At 42.3% G+C, this 17,979-nt stretch overlaps 1 protein-coding gene across 1 annotated transcript; it reads right to left on the reverse strand.

The window, feature by feature from the left end:
- Positions 1 to 15,404: 15,404 nt before the first annotated feature.
- On the reverse strand, positions 15,405 to 17,380 carry LOC123419973 (phospholipase A1-II 7-like). Its single transcript, XM_045107245.1, has 2 exons — positions 16,580 to 17,380; positions 15,405 to 16,323 (listed from the first exon to the last, which is right to left on the reverse strand). Exons 1-2 carry the CDS (start codon positions 17,279 to 17,281, stop codon positions 15,712 to 15,714), a joined length of 1,314 nt encoding a protein of 437 aa, XP_044963180.1. The 5' UTR covers positions 17,282 to 17,380; the 3' UTR covers positions 15,405 to 15,711.
- Between the last annotated feature and the right edge of the window lie 599 nt (positions 17,381 to 17,979).

Here is a 17,979-nt window from a genome sequence, read left to right on the forward strand (position 1 = left end):
TTATAGGTTCAACTAATGAACTACATACGGATGTATATAGACATACTTTGAAGTATATATTTATTCATTTTGTTGTGTATGTAGATACATAGTGAAATATTTTAAAAGACTTATATTTAGGTACGGAAGGAGCACAAGTTTTCCCAGTCTACATCTTGCATCTGCATGCTTTTCTGATAATGTTTGCATATAATTAAAAAGGTTATCCACCCCTAGAAAAATGATGATGCTTGTGCAGTGATGATATCTTCAAGTTTTTCTCAATCTATATCTTGCATGTCATGATTTTCTGATAATGCGTCATATAAGAAGGTTATCCTGTCCCTCAAGACAAGAAGCTTGATCCTTTTTTTTTTCAAAAGCAATCTGGGAGCGTATTGCATATGCAATCAATCAGGTTAATGGTTTTGAATGGTCGGTGCAAAAACCATGCAACCAGAGGATGTTTTCCTGGGTTGTTTGTGTCCGTATGACAGTGACACCTCAATTGCTTTGTTGGTTGGTTATACGTAGGATTTTTGAGTGCTCCGTACATTGTTCAGTTAAGCTTCCAGAAACCTAGCAACGATCTGGGCTGTCAAGTGGGTGAAGTGCCACCTTTGTAGCTATCCCTCATCCTGGCATTGAGTTTCGGTTGTTGTTAAAACCTGGTAATAAGCTGTTGTTGGCGAGTTTTTGTGGCTCTGTAGTTCCCTGAACCCATACCCAGTGGTCAAAGAGAGTAGAGTGTGCTTTAGCTTGTTCTCAGCACACGTACCCTCGTTTGACCGAACAATAGCATGTTGGATCCAACTTTTCCCCCATAAACAAGTCTGTACTGTCGACTTAACATGAAGAGAGTTCTCATCTTGTTTGGTTCTGTTGCCCTTGTCTCAATGGTTTAGTGATTGTGTCAATTAATCATGCTCTCTCGAGTCTCAAGTGTGCTACTATGTACTCCCTCCGTTCCAAAATAACTGTCTCAATTTTGTACTAGCTCTAGTAAAAAATTATACTAAGTTTAAGACATTTATTTTGAAACGGAGGGACTACTACTGAATTAGCTTGGTGCAGTTGGTAACTTGGTATGAAGGCTAAATTACGAGGTGCTTGGCATGAACGACACCGGGTGTTCAAATAGCAGCAACCAGTCTCAAGCTTTGCTTGGATGCTTGGATAGAAAGACGACCCACAATCATGTGGAGAAGATGTATCCAGGAAGTGGAGTGGAGGCAGCAATGGATGGTGATGGTGGACTGGTAGGGGGGACAGCGCAAGGCCATTCCACTAGTTTCAGTGTTGATCAGCTAGCAGATCTCCGCAGCCCACCTTAATGGCTATCCACTGTATTGTTGGGGCGTACTAGATCGATCTCAACTTTTTGGTCCCCTGGCCTCTACCTCCACTCTAGCTGTTGGTGTGTATGTGCATGGTGATGCTCCAGCTCCAGTGACCCAGTCCAAGTGGAGTGCGGTGGTGCTCCAATTCCTTTCGCCTCTTCTCCACCCGCGGTTGCTTTGCACGCACCACCACGCCAACATCAATAGCTTTGCCCACTCTCACTAGCTCGCTGCAGCAGCTAGCATCTGTGAGCAACGGCAACCAGCTAGTCTTTCCAGTGCACTGCACTGCACCGGTAGACGGTAGTAGTGGTTGGGACTCCCACGGTTGGCAATGGTGAAAGTGCGTGATTGGGCTCCGGTTCCGGCGCCGGTGCGCCGTCCACGTGGGACGTGGTGCGCCACCCTGTGGTGCTCTTTCTTTTGCCCATGGGATGTGAGAATTTGTGCTGCCTGGATCTGGGCGGGTGCAGTGCCGACTGCATACAGACAGCCTGGTCGGAATGGCGTCGGTTGGCCAAGATTTCCGGTCGGACTCGGACTTGACCGCCTACGTAGGAGTACGTACCAGTGCATGGAGTACGTAAAGAAATCAAAAGGCGTGAGTGACCATGGTTGGAGGGACGTCCATGTCGCGCGCGTCTCTCGGTGGCGGCTTTTTTGTCGCCTACTTTCGCGTACGTCGTGTGCCGCCCCCTTAACGTTGCCACTATACAACGCCATACGCGTCTGTATAGTCTGCTACGTAGTATGTGACCTCATCCGAAACGATCTTTTTGTTATTTTCTTTTTTTCTTTTTTTCTTTTCATCAATCACGTATAAATGATCGGACATATGAAAATAAAAATAAAATTTATAGCTGCGCGGACGGACAAATAATGACACTTTCAATCATTGACCGAACGTGTCCGTAGAAATTTAGGAGATCAGATTTGTTATGTTCAGCTGTAGATGCTCTAAGTGCTAGCTTATTACGTTCAAAGTGATTTATTTCATGTTCGTTCCTTATCTCATGTTGTTACTCTACTCTAAAACGAATAGATACACCTTACTGAGATAGATAAATTAGCAGGTATTTGAGGTGCATACGACAGCTACGTGGGGTGGCCGTCCATACCTGCCCCTACGATGGTGCCGTCTGTGTAAGTTACTACCTTCATAATGGGTTGTAACATTGGAATGGTAACATAGAGATTTTCATTTATTAGCATATAGACTCATCTTGTCTTGATATGTATGATGTTACTGATAGTATGAGTAACCATCTATGTTATTTAATTATTTCTAATTTTATTAATTAGCTGCCACATCATCTTTTTCGCTTAGGTGATATTTATATTACTACCTATATTACTCTTATTATGGGTAGTCTAAGCCCTTTCACTTTATGTTACCGATGCCATACTAGTCAAAAAGGTGCAAGGTCACCATCGGTGCCAAAGACTCTAATACACATGTATCTTTATTTTTTCACTCTGACTTTTCAGTTTTCTACATCGGGCCATATTTTTTCTCTTCAAGCATCCGTTTCCTGCAAAGAATCCCACTTCCTCATTCAAACATATTTTTCCTGATATCTAATCCTACATGTTATACAAGACATCACCTTGAGTCTATGCACTAATTGACCATGCCCTTTCAAAATTCAGACGATCACAAGCAAGGATGAGTCTGAGAAAGCCAGCCCTGACAGCGCTGGACACCGCAAAACGAGTCGCCAACGTCTCCGCAAGTTCTGGATTCAGACTTCTGCTTAAAGTAAGCAGGCTTGGCAAGCAGAACTTCCTCTTGGTGGTTGCGCATTAGAGCATGGTTAATACTATAGTCAGCTGCTCGCTACAAGCCATTGTCAGGTCATTTATAACTCATCTTGTAGACAACATGTACAATAGTTGATTAAAAAATGTATTGCAATTTTATTATATGACCTATCTTTCACTCTCACAAAGTGCATAGAAGCACGTGCTAGAGCTGACTCTTAACTAAGGGGGTGTTTCTTTCCAGGGACTTTTTGGTGTAGGGACTAAAAAAGTCCCTTTTAGTCCCATGTGAAAGAAACAGGAGGGACTTTTAGAGACAAAAAGGGGGTATTTGGGACTAAAGGAAGAAGTCCCTACGGGAGGGACTTTTTCGGACTTTTTTGACACTTTTTCCAAAAGTGCCCCTACTTTTCGCATGTCATTTTATAACTTCTAGTACATTACTAGGGGTAACATGGTCTTTCTGCATGTCATTTAATGACCATTGGTCCATGTTTTGTCCTTAGAAAGAAACGGGTAGGGACTGGAGATTTTTTAGTTGGGACTATTAAAAGAAGTCCTAGGACTTTTTAAAGAAAAACAGGGCCTAAGGCCACTTCCAATGCATTGGTGCTAAGATGAGGTGCTAAGCATATTAAATAGTTTGGCAACTAAAGTCTCTAATGCATAGTTGCTTAGCTTATTGTAGCTAAGCCTCCTTATTTAATGCTTTTGCAACTAAAGTTGTACATGCATTGGTGCATTTTCTTCATTTAATTGTTTTACCTAGGTTCACGCGCTTAGCATTGTTTCTTCCTGAGGTCATCACAGTCATCGCTCTCCTACTAATTAGCATGTCACATCAGATTTTTTACCTATGTGAAAGCCTTAGCACATGTACAAGGTGGAGCACTGGAAGTAGTCTAAGAGCCCGCTTACCTTCTCTTTTCTCTTTTCTTTTCTCCAACTAAGTAAAATATACTTATTTATGTCTTATAGCCAGCTGACTCAGCTCTATTAAACTTGCTCTTACCAATGTACGTATCATCAATTACTTGGACTGAGGTATGCTGGGTTCTCAAAGATAGACTTACGCGGTACGCTGATCCGACGTGCAAAATGCCAAAATCCATCCCGACATGGAACATGAATTTACCTATTTCAGAAAGAAGAAAAGATGAGCTTGAGTATTTAGGCTGAATCTCACTTAATCATTCCCGACAGAGTATACACACATAGATTAAATAGTCCCACCTGTTCCTGTCCAAATTAATAACTCGATTTAACCCAAGGAAGAATTTTCGCTGCAAAACAAAAAGGCTAAAGAACCCTAATCCGTAGTACTTATCCACACTAATTTCCAACGGAATAAGAGTACGGGACCACTGAGTCACTGACACCATGATAGCAAATTAGTTAAGCATCTCCATCTTGTCGGTACGCTACCCGGACGAGATTTCTTTAGCCTTTTCCCGCCATAATCGGGGTGGCCATGTGAGTGAGGTTACGTTTGACCAGCTGCACGCAGATTTGATTAGCTTGCTTGGATCCTGGCGATACGTTGGTTTCCCAAAAGGGCTGGCTGCCGGATGTGCTTGGCTCGGCTTCTGAGACCGTTGGTACCACCATTGCTTAGCTCTAGTCATATGGAAAACTCACACCGTTGTTAGAGATGCTCCCCAAAAAAACGGCTTTTGCAGGACTAGTGTTCTCTTCTTACTGTTCTACTATTTCCCTTTTGGAATGGAAAAAAATATCCACTATAGTAGTGTCCCGCCACTCTGTCCTTTTTGTAAGGGCAGTGCTCTGCGTCGGCGTGTCGGCCAAAACTTTCGGCCGACCGTGCGCGGGCTGCATGATCCATCAACCCGCGCGCGTCCGCACCGTTGGATCTCCATGCAACATTTTCTTCCGATGCAATAAAATTTTGATGCGATGCAGCAATTTTTTCAACACTTGCAACAAAAAAAAAAATTGTAGAAAAAAATATCTAAGTGATCGTAGCAAAAAAAGAAGCTGATGGTGCGTGGTAATAAATGTCAAACGCCGGTCGGTTGTAACAAATATTTACGTGACGTGTATGCAACTTTTTTAGTGAACGATTGCAGAAAAAAATGATACTGGTTGTAGCAAAAATTAACACGGTTGTAGCAGAAGTAAAAAACATCGATTGTAACGGAAAATCCGGCGAGCTGGAGTTGCAACCAAACATATATACAGCTTTTTTACTGAACAAATGTAGCAAAAAATAACGTTTACAGTAAAAATAACGCTGATTGCAATAATTTAAATGAAAAAATGTTGCATGCCCAGTCAGCGGATGCGCGCGGTCGCGTGCGGCCGGCCGAACGGTTCGGCGGACGCACCGGCGAGAAACGTTTCCCTTTTTGTAAGGGGCGTGAGAATTTGATCCGAGTGGCTGGCTGAGGCTGCAACGCAGACAGCTTGATCGGGTCCAGAAATAACGTCAGTTGGTCAAGATTGACGCTGGTTGCAACTCGAAGGTCGACATCTAGTCTTAGTGGCGGCTTTTCTCGCCTACTCTCGCGTGAGGTACTTTGCACGGTGCAACGCAGCTTTCGCGTCTGTCTAAGGTAAATTTCGTGCTCTGATACTTTTGAAAAAGTTTTTTGAAATCTGATCGTGATTGAAACAAATTCGGGATCTAATCTTTTTGCTACCGTGAAAAAACTTGACGATGGGATTACATAGGCTACCATTATGGACTTTGACAGTAGGCTAACGACAACACCCGTCTAATTTAACAGCCCCTATGCTGACCTGGAATAGACCCTACCGTCAGCGACAGTGGCGGTACGCTGTGATAACCTACCGCCATGGCCTTTGACGGTAGATCCGTGCATTCACAGTTTTGCGCACTAACCGTGGAATCACTTAATTTTCTCGATAGGGTTGCACATCCTATCGCCAGGGTGTGCGGCGGTAGGCTGTGATATCCTACCGTGAGGGCCTCCGGCTGTAGGATCTGATCATAGTGCATTTTTTTGCACACAACTTGTTTTTCGTCTTTATTTTTTTACCACATCAATATTATAGACTAAAAAACATAAAAGTATGTAGAGCAACAGAATACAACATGTATCACCTCGATAGGAACAGTATATAGTTCAACTAAGAAACATATCACATGTCTAAATAGTAGCAAATAGTTTCACATATCAAATAGTTCAACAAATACCAAATAGTTTCACGAAGCCAAGATAAAAAGTTTAACTAGTTCGACGACAACAACTTCACTTGCTTCTTCCCCTCTTGGAGGTATGGTCCTCGTTGTTCTTTTAACTGGTCTCATCCACCTTGTTCTTACGGAGACTAGGACGCGGTTTCTGAAATAGGGATGGAGTTTCCCAATCCTTCTTGGCCTGCTTCCCCCTCTTCTTGTCCTGGGTGGTCTGAGTTGGTGGAGGTCCATCATCGTCGTCGTACTCCTCCTCTCATCTCTATATTCCTATTCTTTCTCATGTTCTTCTTCTGCTCGCTCCTCGACGTCTTCTTCATCTTTAGCTTATTCCTCTTCACCTTCTTACTCATCGTCCTCCTCCTCGTCCTCTCCAACCACCCTAGTCGACGAGGCAACATGGCTCGATGAAGCGAGATGCATCGGGACTGCATGAGTATAAGCATCAGCAGAGGTAGCGCATCCAAGGAGGCCCACCAGCTTGCGACATTCGTTGATGAATTTCTGTAATTAGAATGAAACAAGAACATAATATGGATCAAATCAAGTTTATTGTTAAGAAAATGAACACAAGAAATAATGTAATTGTAGGAGGTTTGATGTTACCTTCATTTTCCCCTCAACTTCTTCTCACTTTCTCGAGTCTGGGGTATAGAACTTAGCGCATTCGAGCCTTCAAAAAGGCTCTTGTTGAGATCCGAAGACTCCAAGAGAATAAATGAGTCACAATCACTAAAGTAGATATTATCCAACCGTCGGTTGAAAACACATGAACACAACTTACTATTCTGTTCAAGAGGGGTGCATACTCCCTAAATCCGCCTTGTAGCTCTTTGATGTGGTCATGGTAGGCTTCATTCTCGAAGCCGTCATCGCACAGTTCTTCAACATTTGTCGTCGTCCATTGGGGCTTTAGGCGGAGATGATGCTTGATGCCATCGTCGTACCACCGTAGGTGATGCTCGTAGTCACCCGAGTTGAGAACTTTCCTCTCCGCATCTTTGTGAGCTTTCCACTCGTTCCATTCCCGCACGTATTGGGCATGTGTCTCTCCCCAGTCCAATCTATGATTGACTAATTCTTTTGTCTTCTCATCCTGCAAGGCGAAAGAAAGAATGTAAAACATCAAAATAAAGAATGTAAAGCATCAAGACAAAAACATGGAAATAGAAAACATTGCACTCACAAGTGTAGGTCGGAGCCACCTATGTCGATGCGGTGGCCCAGTGGGGTACGTTACGTCCTATGAAATTACGCGGCAATGCGGTGTGGCAAGTGGTACTTAACGACATAGACACAAATCATGGGCATGATGCAGCGCCAGAGAAGCGTGTCATGCCTGCACATCACGTTCAGCTCAAATCCATACTCTCGTTCATCATACAATCGCTAATTAACCTAGTAGGAAAAAGTTGGTAAGCTTACGTAAAAATACCGTAAAAAATATTCAAAATCTAGTTCGTATACCTAGACAGCCGTGAGACCATCAAGCTCATTAGTGAAGACCTTGTACAAAGCCTTCGATGTGCCCGTGTAGACACCCACCACGTCCCAAGCGTACGCGGCGGTCGGGTATCGAGCTTTGTCATCATCTTCTCCATAGTCAGTCCATGTACGTTGTGCCAGCTTCTCCGGAAGCCTCACCGGTATTTGCTCCCACATCCAAATGGAGAGGGCCCAGACACATCCACACATACGTCCTGTGGCTTGCGTCGTCAAGCTACAAAACATGCATTCATGATCATATGACATAATTTAAAGCAGCACGCGTCAATAAAAAGCAGTGACATATTATCTTACCGCACGATATAAGTAGGCGTTGCCGGTGGACCCCCGGTTGTACCATGCATCCCAGTCCTTAGGAAGTCAAGATACATCCATAGGACACTGTCCCCTGAGCAGTTTGTAAACACGACCTCTGTGAGAAGATATCACAGGTAGGCCCTCGCGTACTGCTCCATCGTCTAGGATTCGGCATCTTCCACGCATTTGCAGCAGTGCGGAAGGAGCCAGGGCAGCGGTACGCCGGATGTCTGGTTACCCTTAATGCGAGGGGGGGGGGGGGGCAACCCTCGATCGGTAGGGCCGTAATCACCCCCAATTCTGGAGGGTCACCGTCATCACCCCACATGAAATTTGGAAACTGTGCGTCTCTGGCTGCCACCGGTCAATCAAAGATGTGAGAGCTGAGTGGACGAGCGTTGGCGACTTATGCTTGAACTGGAGGACGAAACACAACAGTCGGGCTCTCTTGTAGAATGATGCGTAGCACTCGTCATACTCCATCTTAACGGTCATCACGTGAGCCTCATCCGCAGTGGTAGGAGCATCTGTCAAAATGATAGCCACAAATAGTTAGTAACTTCTTTTCATCATTTTGAAAGATTTGGTTCAAGCATGGTAATTACCACTCCAATCTCAATGAAACGGGCACGATGACCCTTGTCGAACGCAGGATCAAGCATGGTAAACAATCCCGGTGTGGTTCGGAAAGGTGGCCTCCTAAATAAAATTACATAAACATTATAAGAATAAGCATAAAAAAATATAATATCCACTATACATGCATCGCATCATAAGCATCATAACAAAACAAAAAACATCATATGCATCATATACATCAACTATTACTCATCCAACATGCATCATACCATCTTTTTTCAAAAACAAAAAACATGAACTAGGGTTCATCTTAAGCATATTTAACAAACAACATCCACTATACATCATGCATCACATCATATCAACGTGCATCATATCAAAACAAACATAGGACTTAATTTCTTCAACATGCATCATACAAAAAAAAATTCAATGAAATAGGGTTCATCTTCACACTACCATTCCAACTAGTGATTAGAGTTCATATCCAACCCATAGAACATCTAGAATCAACCTTAAACAATCCTAGGATATTTTTTTTAATCTAGTTCAAAAATAGGGTCGATTTGAAGCAAATAATGCGACGAATCGGAAGCTATTTGACTGAAATTAATTGAAGGTATTGGAGGAGCTTACTTTTCTCGTTTCACTGCCATCTCGATCCGCAAAAACGGTGAAGAAACGAGGATGATCCGAGGGGGTGAAGGAGACCACAGAGGGGGCGAGAGAGAACTCTTTGTTCTTCGGGCTGGTTGGTGGGGGAGATGACGGTGAGGGCGGCCGGACCTCAGCTTATAAGGGTCCAGACCCTACCGTCGTGGTCCCTCGCGATAGGGTAAGACATGCTACAGCGAGGCCTTGCGGTGGTAGGGTGGGACGGAGGGGGACGACAACCATTTAACACCGTTGACGTGGATAGTCACTTAAGCCAGAGGACCTCGCAATAGGCTGTGTAACCCCTACCGCCATACACCCCGACGATAGGCGTGGGCGGGCTGCAGTCGAGGAGCCGTCAGGTAGTCGACCTGAGACCCTGCACCATCACATCCCATGATCCGCTACCTGTCTAGAAGCTGGCAGTCGTGACTGCGAGCCGAGGGTTAAGGGAAGTTGACAAATGGAGTGGGCCCGAAGGGAATGTCGGGATTCTTGGCGCAAAGGCATAAAGCATGGGTCGTTGCTGACGAAATGGAATGATATTTTTGTGCATAGACTAGTGTTTGGCTGTCTTTTTAATTTTATCGTGCTAGTGACTAGCTGTCGTTGAACTTTATTATTTGAAAAAAATGAGTGCAATCTCTGCACAAGACGAACGAGCTCCTGAACAAGAAAAGCTTTCAATTGTTTTATTTTTCTTTTCTTGTTTCTGCGTTTTTGTTGTGTTTTCTCTACTCAGTTTTTATTTGAGTTATGTTTTATTTTAAAAAATCATGAATGTACTTGGACTTATAGAAAGTTTTTAATATCCATGAACATTTGTTGCCAAATTTGGAACTGTGTTTTGGGGTGAGCGAGGTGATAATGTGCAGTCCCACTAGTCTTTCTCTAGTTTTTCTCCTTTTCGCTCGGTCCTTTTTTTCCTGTCGCACCTTTGTCGGTTTGCCCCATTTTTTATTTCTATTTTGTTTTCATTTCATTATTTTTTTATTATTTTCTTCATTTTTGTTTCTTACCTTGAATAAATTTATCAATATTTATAATTCTCAAAATTTTCAAATTCAAGGACATTTTCGAATTTTTTAGTTAATTGCTCACATTCATGTGTATTTTTACGTTTTGAACATTTCAAAACTCACAAATAGTTCATAATTCGTATATGAAAACAATAATTTACAAAATTCATATGAATTTATTATATTTGAGAATATTTTACAAAAGCATGAATTGCTTTTGAATTGACAATCAATTTTATATTTTAAGGACATCTACTATTATATTAAAAAGCTACTCTCTCAGTTCCATAATATAAGGGTATTTGTGTCAGAAATGTTTATATATTATGAGATGGAGGGAGTAGTAATCAAGTTTTCCTAAGAGAGTAGTTATTTGTTTTTTGCAGAGGAGCAAGCAAAAAAAGAAAGAACGAGGCAAGCAGGGGCTATTGGGTTATTTGGACCTAGTTTATTTTATAATTTCGTGTCGATTCGGGGTAAAGGCCAGGAATAGAAGATGCATTATAAATTTTGGTCTTTTTTTCATCTGTTGTTCCCCAGGTTTTTCTTTTGTTTTTTCCCGCCCTTTTCCTTTTTTATTTCCCCTTTTCTCTAATATGGTTTCATTTTACTTTTCAATGAAATATTCATGATTTCTTTAAAATTCCATGAATTTTTTTTACTTTGTGCATGGTTTTGTTTTTACAAAATCCTATTTTCATGCATGGACATATTTTTTAACATGAACATTTCTCCCATGAGCATACATGGCAACTTCGTCATGCTATTGCATCCGCGAAAAGGAGAGGATGGAGACTCCCAAAGTTTTGGATTGCATTTTCCTTTTGTGTTTGAGTTTTCTCTTGCAATGTTGGCATTTAATTAATATGGATCTTTGACTCTTTCAAAAAATAGAAAATAATTAACCATATTTTGCTTAAGTCTTTACCATACCCTTTAATATAGTTTTAACTTTTTGTAATTGAATATACATATAGTATGTCTTCTCTATGGTTAAAAAATTATCAATATCATTAATGTTTATGAAAAAAAATCCATTTGAAATGAGTTATCTTATTTATTTTTGTTGATCTCCAATCATTGGATTATCTCTATTCATAAAGCTCATGCACAATATTAGTCCACTAACACCTACTATGTTATAGTTGCGTGAATTCTTCAGATAAGGATATTTCCGAAATAATGTTCTGCACAACGTGGCTAGAATATCCTAAAGTTACTCTATTTCGACGAGACTTTGACTTTTTGTGCCTTTGTTTGTTGGGTCTTTTGGTATGTTGATCCATTGATCTTGAATATTGTGACGAGGAAGGATTAAAAATCCCTACCCCGCAAAAAAGATATCATTAACACATTTTGTTCAATTGAGCATCTATTTTTTAAGAATAAGTCACGTTCTAAGACAGATAATAAACGCGTGTGTGGTCTTGACTGATTTGGTAAATACGGCCTATTTCTTGCATATAATACATTTCACACAATGCCAAGGCGAAACGTGACACATGCCATCTGATGGGTGGGACAATAATTCTCGGCCAACACAATTTTAATGAATTTACCCATAGAGACGACATGTATTTGTTGGTATGAGTTTTTCCATAAGGCAATTTCTGAAATAATGTTATTTAAATAATTTTTATAACATTATACTTTATTTTATAGAGAAATAAAATGAGTTGTCTTAATTATTCCTTTTTATTTGCTTGATCTCTTTTCTCGAGACTACCCGTGTACGTCCAACTCTACTCATGCACCATGAGTCTCCTACATGTCACTAGCAAACATGCCCGTACATTGCAAAGGGAGAGTAAAATAAAATACGAATTAAGATCCTATGTATCAGTTCCAATATTAATGTTTATGATTATCACAAGAATTGTTTGGGTATTTTCAAAATAATCTTCATGTATTTGATGTTCATGAATTTTATAAGTGTATGTATATGCTATAAAAGTTATTTATGTATTCACTATAAAAAGAATTGTGTAGTTTGTTAGCAAATATGCGTTCGGGTTTCACCCAACAAAATACATACGTAGGGCATTCGGTCATGGGGCATGGTGAAAATACAACATGCCTACATATTGTAATTTATTCATTGTAATCAGTTCCCCAGTCACTTCTCGCCAAGAGCATAGAGCAATGCGGTCATGTTCATTTGCCATATGAATCGACGCCGATATGAAGAAATGATGGATTATGTGCCATTGATTTAGGTTGCACCCTAAATCGGATTTTTAATAGTTAATATATAAAAATAACATCATATTTGTATTCTACACATTTTTCTAATCAAATTTCATATATAACATGTTGAAATTGAAGTTAGGGTTTAAAATATATGATTATATTGAAACACATTTATTCTAGATGGACCACCGGTTGATTAACACAAATATTATGGGCTTCTATGTAAAACACTAGAAAACGGTTCGTCACGTAAAGTTGGACTGTGGATTGATTATCCTAAAAGTCAGGGAGGTTTACATAAAACTAAAAAATGGTTCATCCCGACTTAAAGTTGGACCATGAGCTGATTTTAATAAATTGCAAGGACTTTTTTGCAAAATGGCGCGACGGACGAACATAAACCATCCGTTATTTATTACTCCCTTCGTTCGGAAATACTTGTCATACGAATGGATTTATTTAGATGTATTTCAGTTCTAGATACATCTAGTTTTATTAATTTGTACGACAAATAATTTCGGATGGAGAAAGTATTAAGTAGTGATTAGCACCAAGAGCATGCCACTTTTGATTTAAAAAAGCTTTTCTAGACACGGGCTATATTGGTGTAGTGTGAGATTTCCCTGATTCGGGCCTTTAGATGTGCATCTCACATTTCCAAAACAATGAAGCAAAGTGAAGCAATGCATAAGTACATGATATATATACTAGCAAAAGGGCCCGTGCGTTGCAACGGGAGAAAAACAATTATAATCTCCAATGATGTTGATCATATTATGTCTTTAATCTTTTAGGACATTTCTTGAAATGCATGAACATTTTTTGAACTAGCAACATTTTTTCAATTGCACTCAAAAAATAATACACAATTTTCTTTTTTCAAAATCAAGGACTTTTATTGTTTTCACCAACATTGTTCTCAAAATTATGAACATTTTTCTGAATATGCGAATATTTTTACAAAAATCCCGAGCATTTTTTGAATTCACAAACATTTTATTTTTTCTTCAAACTTTTATTTCAAAATTCTCAGTTTTATAAATTGCAAAAGTTTTTCAAAGTTCTGAATTATTTAAATTAAAAAATGGAACAGAAAAATGAAAGTAAAAAACGAGACTAAAAACAGAGGCACGAACTGTTTTTAAGATTTTTACATGGACTTTTGTTTAAAATCATTGACTTTTTTATTTTATGGACATTTTCTTAAAATTGAAACATTTTTTTGTATATGCAAACATTTTTCAAAACTCCTGAATATTTTCTATCGAAATTCTCAGTTTCTTAAAATTGAGAAAAGTTATTTGAAGTTCTAAATTATTTAAAGTAGAAAAACAAAATGAAACTGAAAATAAAAATAAAAAACTAAACTAAAAAAACAAACGCCCACACATGGGCCGGCCCAAATAGGTGTGATGCATCTTTTTCCAACGCTTAGAGCGTAAAATAGGAGGTGCCTACATGGGCCGGCCCAGTCCGGAGAATTTCCTCTTTGAAACGTTTTCTATGACTTATAGGTGGCATCGGTGGGCAATTTTAGCCAACTTTAGGGGCAATTTGAAGGACGTACGGCAGAAGCAATATTTGTTTTATTAGTAGGTAAGATAGCGAGAGTTTAACGAGAAATGAGACACAACGGCAATCACTAGATGATCGGTCAGGCCGTCATCTACTCCACATTCCCACACTAAACAAAATGATTGAAATGCAAACACACAACCAAACACAAGCATTAAAAAAACAAATACAAAGATAGTATAGGCCGTATCGATCGATCCATTGGCGGCGAGGCTCCCCACCTGAATGCATTACTCAAAGAGCCAGGAGGCGAGTTTACAAAGTACTAGAGCCGCGAGAGGAGAGGTATTGGCGCCATGACATGTCTCCTACCTTCTGTTTGGAGCACCTAAATATAGCAGTCCAAAGGGTGAAGTCGTTTACAATATTTTGGACGGTTACATGTACAAGGTGACGTGTGTCGCGGAAGGACATGGAATTTTTAGAGTCCCATATCTTCCAAAGGATGGCGAGGGCAACCGAAGGCCAAGTCTCGTCGTCCTGTCCGAGTGGCGTGTCGATGCCCCAAATTTCGGCGATCGAGGATGGAGCATTGAGTTGCAGAGCCAGCCACACGGCGACTGAGTCGGGGCAGAGGAGGACGATGTGGGCGGCGTCCTGCAGGGCACGGAGCAACGCACACAGATGGTGTCGAAATGACGGTCCTGGGGAAGAGGTTGGCCTTGGAATAGGAGCGAGCCAAAAACCTGAACCTTGATTGGGACGCGGGAGGCCCATATGAGAGCAACGCTCGTGTCGTTGTCTGGCGAGCCGATGAGAAGGTTGTAAGCGTTCTTAGTGGAGAACGGGAGCCCATGGGTGAGGTACCTTTCGTCGACGACGTCATTAGGTTGGAAATCCTGCAACAAGGACAAAACAACAACAAGCTATACATTGGCAACATTAGTAAGACGATTTCGTAGATTAGCTAGCAAACCATTCTGCATAATGAGCGAGACCAAGGCCGTCGGGCTTCTAGTGTGTGAGAAGATGTGAGGAAAAGCTATGTAAAGTGGTTGGTTGTGGATACAAGTGTAAGCCAGAAAAGGTCCCGTGACCATTATTAGTGAAAACGAAGGAGATTTTTTGAAGAGCAGAGAGTTGGTGGTTTACAACTTTCCAGATGAAGGAGGGTTTGAATGTGGTATCACCTATGGCGTTGGAGTATCTGTAGTGGTACCATTGAACCCAAGGCAACTATGACTGTTGGAGCAGTTTAAAGAAAATTTCATTAATAGAAATTATTTTTGAACAAGCAAGTTTTTAATGCCTAGATCACCACAATTTTTTGATTTGCAAATATTCTTTCAAGCAAAAAGACACTTAGCCCGAGTGCAGTCGTCCAAAAGAAGGCTCTACGGATAACGTCGAGCTCTCTCAAATTCTTTTTAAGTAACTGAAAAACAAACAAAAAATAAATAGGCAGAGAGTTTAACTAGAAATATATAGGGAGAGTTTAACGAGAAATGAGACACAACGGCTACCACTAAATGATCGGTAAGGCCGTCATCTACTCCACATACCAACGGTAAACAAAATGATTGAAATGCAAACACACAACCAAACACAAGTATTAAAAAAAAATACAAAAATAGTATAGGCCGTATGGATCCATTGGCGGCGATGTTTTATACTGTTTCGATCCTTGACTTAACTATGCTTCTTCAAAGTCATCGAGTTTCCACTGGCCATCGGTGCCCTTGGCCATGCATTTTCTGTGAATGACCCACCAGCACGCCGGCACCTGGTGTTCGTCATTCAGCAGGTCGGTAGTCTTGTTCACCAGCGCCAAGTCGCGTGGAACAACTAGTTGGAAGTCCGCCTTGTCGCCATGATCCCCTGCGACGCCGTGCAGGTACAGCTCGAGGACGTGGTGGGTGAGCATCTTGTGAACCACGTAGGGTGACCGGTCCGTGTCAATTACGATCGTTGCCGTGGCGCTGTCCACGTACTGCATTAACAGCAGCACAGAGGGAGGGTTCATTGGCACGATGTCTTTGGCGTTGGCCACGTGGAGTGCCCGCAGGTGGTCGAATGAGCCGAAGGCGGACTTGAACGCGTCGTTCCCGACTCGCGGGCTCGCCAGCAGTATCGCCGTCACGGGGCACGGCGGTTGATTGGAGGCAGGGGGCACGTTGACGTCGTTGGCAACCATGTCGATGGCGGTGAGGGTGGCGAGCGACGCGCCAAGGCTGTGGCCGGTCACGGTGATGCTGGTCACCTCCTCCTTGTACTCCTTCATCAGCCTCCCTACCTCCTCAAGAACCTGCATGCATGCATGTGTGCGTACACCCTTAGACCCTGTTTGGATTATAGTTTTGCTGCTAGATATACTGGTAAGAAAAATACGGACCGACGTCCGTCATTTCGCTTTCCGTCTGAAAATAGCTATGGAAGTACATCTGTATTTAATACGGTGAAGAAACGTGCGAACCAAGCTTGGCCTTGGTGAAGACAAATTTCAGCTTGAACAATTCTGGCTGCTGGCATGTTATTAAGCCGATGAAGTATGCAAGGCTCACCTGCTCTCTGGCGCTGGTCTTGTTGTACATGGAGTTGTTGTCACTGGACGTGTACACGGATAGGAAGCCACGGTGCACCTCGGCGTTCCTGTACTCGTCGTGAGCATAGCGGCCCAACACCGGCGCAGCAGACACCTGACGGCAGTCCTTGTCTTGCTCCCACTCCAAGTCGTTCTCGGTGCCGCGCCACACCACGACGATGTCGCGCCTCCCCAGTGCTGCAACTCCCTCCTCCGTCGCCACCGCCACATAACCCATCCAGTTGGACGTCGGAGTCCCCTCGGCCTTTCCCAACGGTTGCACGAAGAGCGCGCTGGTCACCGTTGGCACGGATGTCGCCAACCTCGACACCGTTGATCCCCCGCAGGTCGCGTACAGGAACTTGGTCACCTTGTAGTACTCCGGGTGGGTCACCGTGGAGGCGGACAGCAGGCGGTCACGGCTATACAGGCACAAGCCGGCATGCGGTGACCGCTTCTCGAGGTTGAACCCGTCGTGGGCGGCCGACGCAAGCTCGCCGTAAGCGATGATGGAGCGTCGGAGGTCGACGTCCAGCGGGTCCAGGAGCCCCTTCCACGAGTCCGAGCCGTGGAGCTCGCGCCACCGGCTGGCCATGTTTCCTGCTCCAAGCTTCGGCGCCGGCGCTGGCGACGGCGTGGGCGCGTGTGCGGTGGGTGCCGTTACTGGTAGTGTGTTGTTCATTCTCGCCTTGTCTACGTACGAACTCGGATGCAGTGATAGTGTGGCACTATGGCTATGTGCTGCTTTTGGCTAGCAAGATTTGCATCCCATTTCTGCTTAGTTGGGCCTCTATTTATAAGAGAACGGCAATGCTCTTGATCGAGCCATCCTTCCAACAATGCCGTCGCTCACGTAAAAAAAAACAATGCCATAGTTCACTTCACGAACCTATGGAATCTTCTTATCCTCAACAGACCATGTCCATTCATCCACGTTTTAAAATCTATGAAGATCAGGTTCGAAAAAATAAAAAATCTCCGGAGATCCAAGTGGATGCACATGATCATGTTTCTTTAATAAGAAATCAGCCTAGATCTTGTTCTCGCGTGTATTTATTTGAGGGTTCAAAATATTTTAAAAGACGTAACTTTGTATTCAAGTGCCGAAATCTATTGCCGTTTTCATAATTGGGTTTTTCATGACGAGTTCTTCAAACTATATCCAAATGGATAGTTTTTGTCAAACTTGTTTTTCAAGGGGAACTTTGGGTGTGATGGAAGCAATTATAGTGCTATAGAGAATCTACTTCTTCTTTTTGGTCCAGTAAGACTGTCTATTTGGTTGGTTTGCGTAAAAACAAGAAAATCACACAAAATCTAAGGAACCTTTAGTGCTACATACAGGGGCGGCCCTGAGGGGGGCGGCGGCCCCGGGCCCCC

The sequence above is a fragment of the Hordeum vulgare genome, chromosome 1H (genome assembly GCF_904849725.1).
Source record: "Hordeum vulgare subsp. vulgare chromosome 1H, MorexV3_pseudomolecules_assembly, whole genome shotgun sequence".
In the NCBI taxonomy this organism is placed as follows: Eukaryota; Viridiplantae; Streptophyta; class Magnoliopsida; order Poales; family Poaceae; genus Hordeum; species Hordeum vulgare.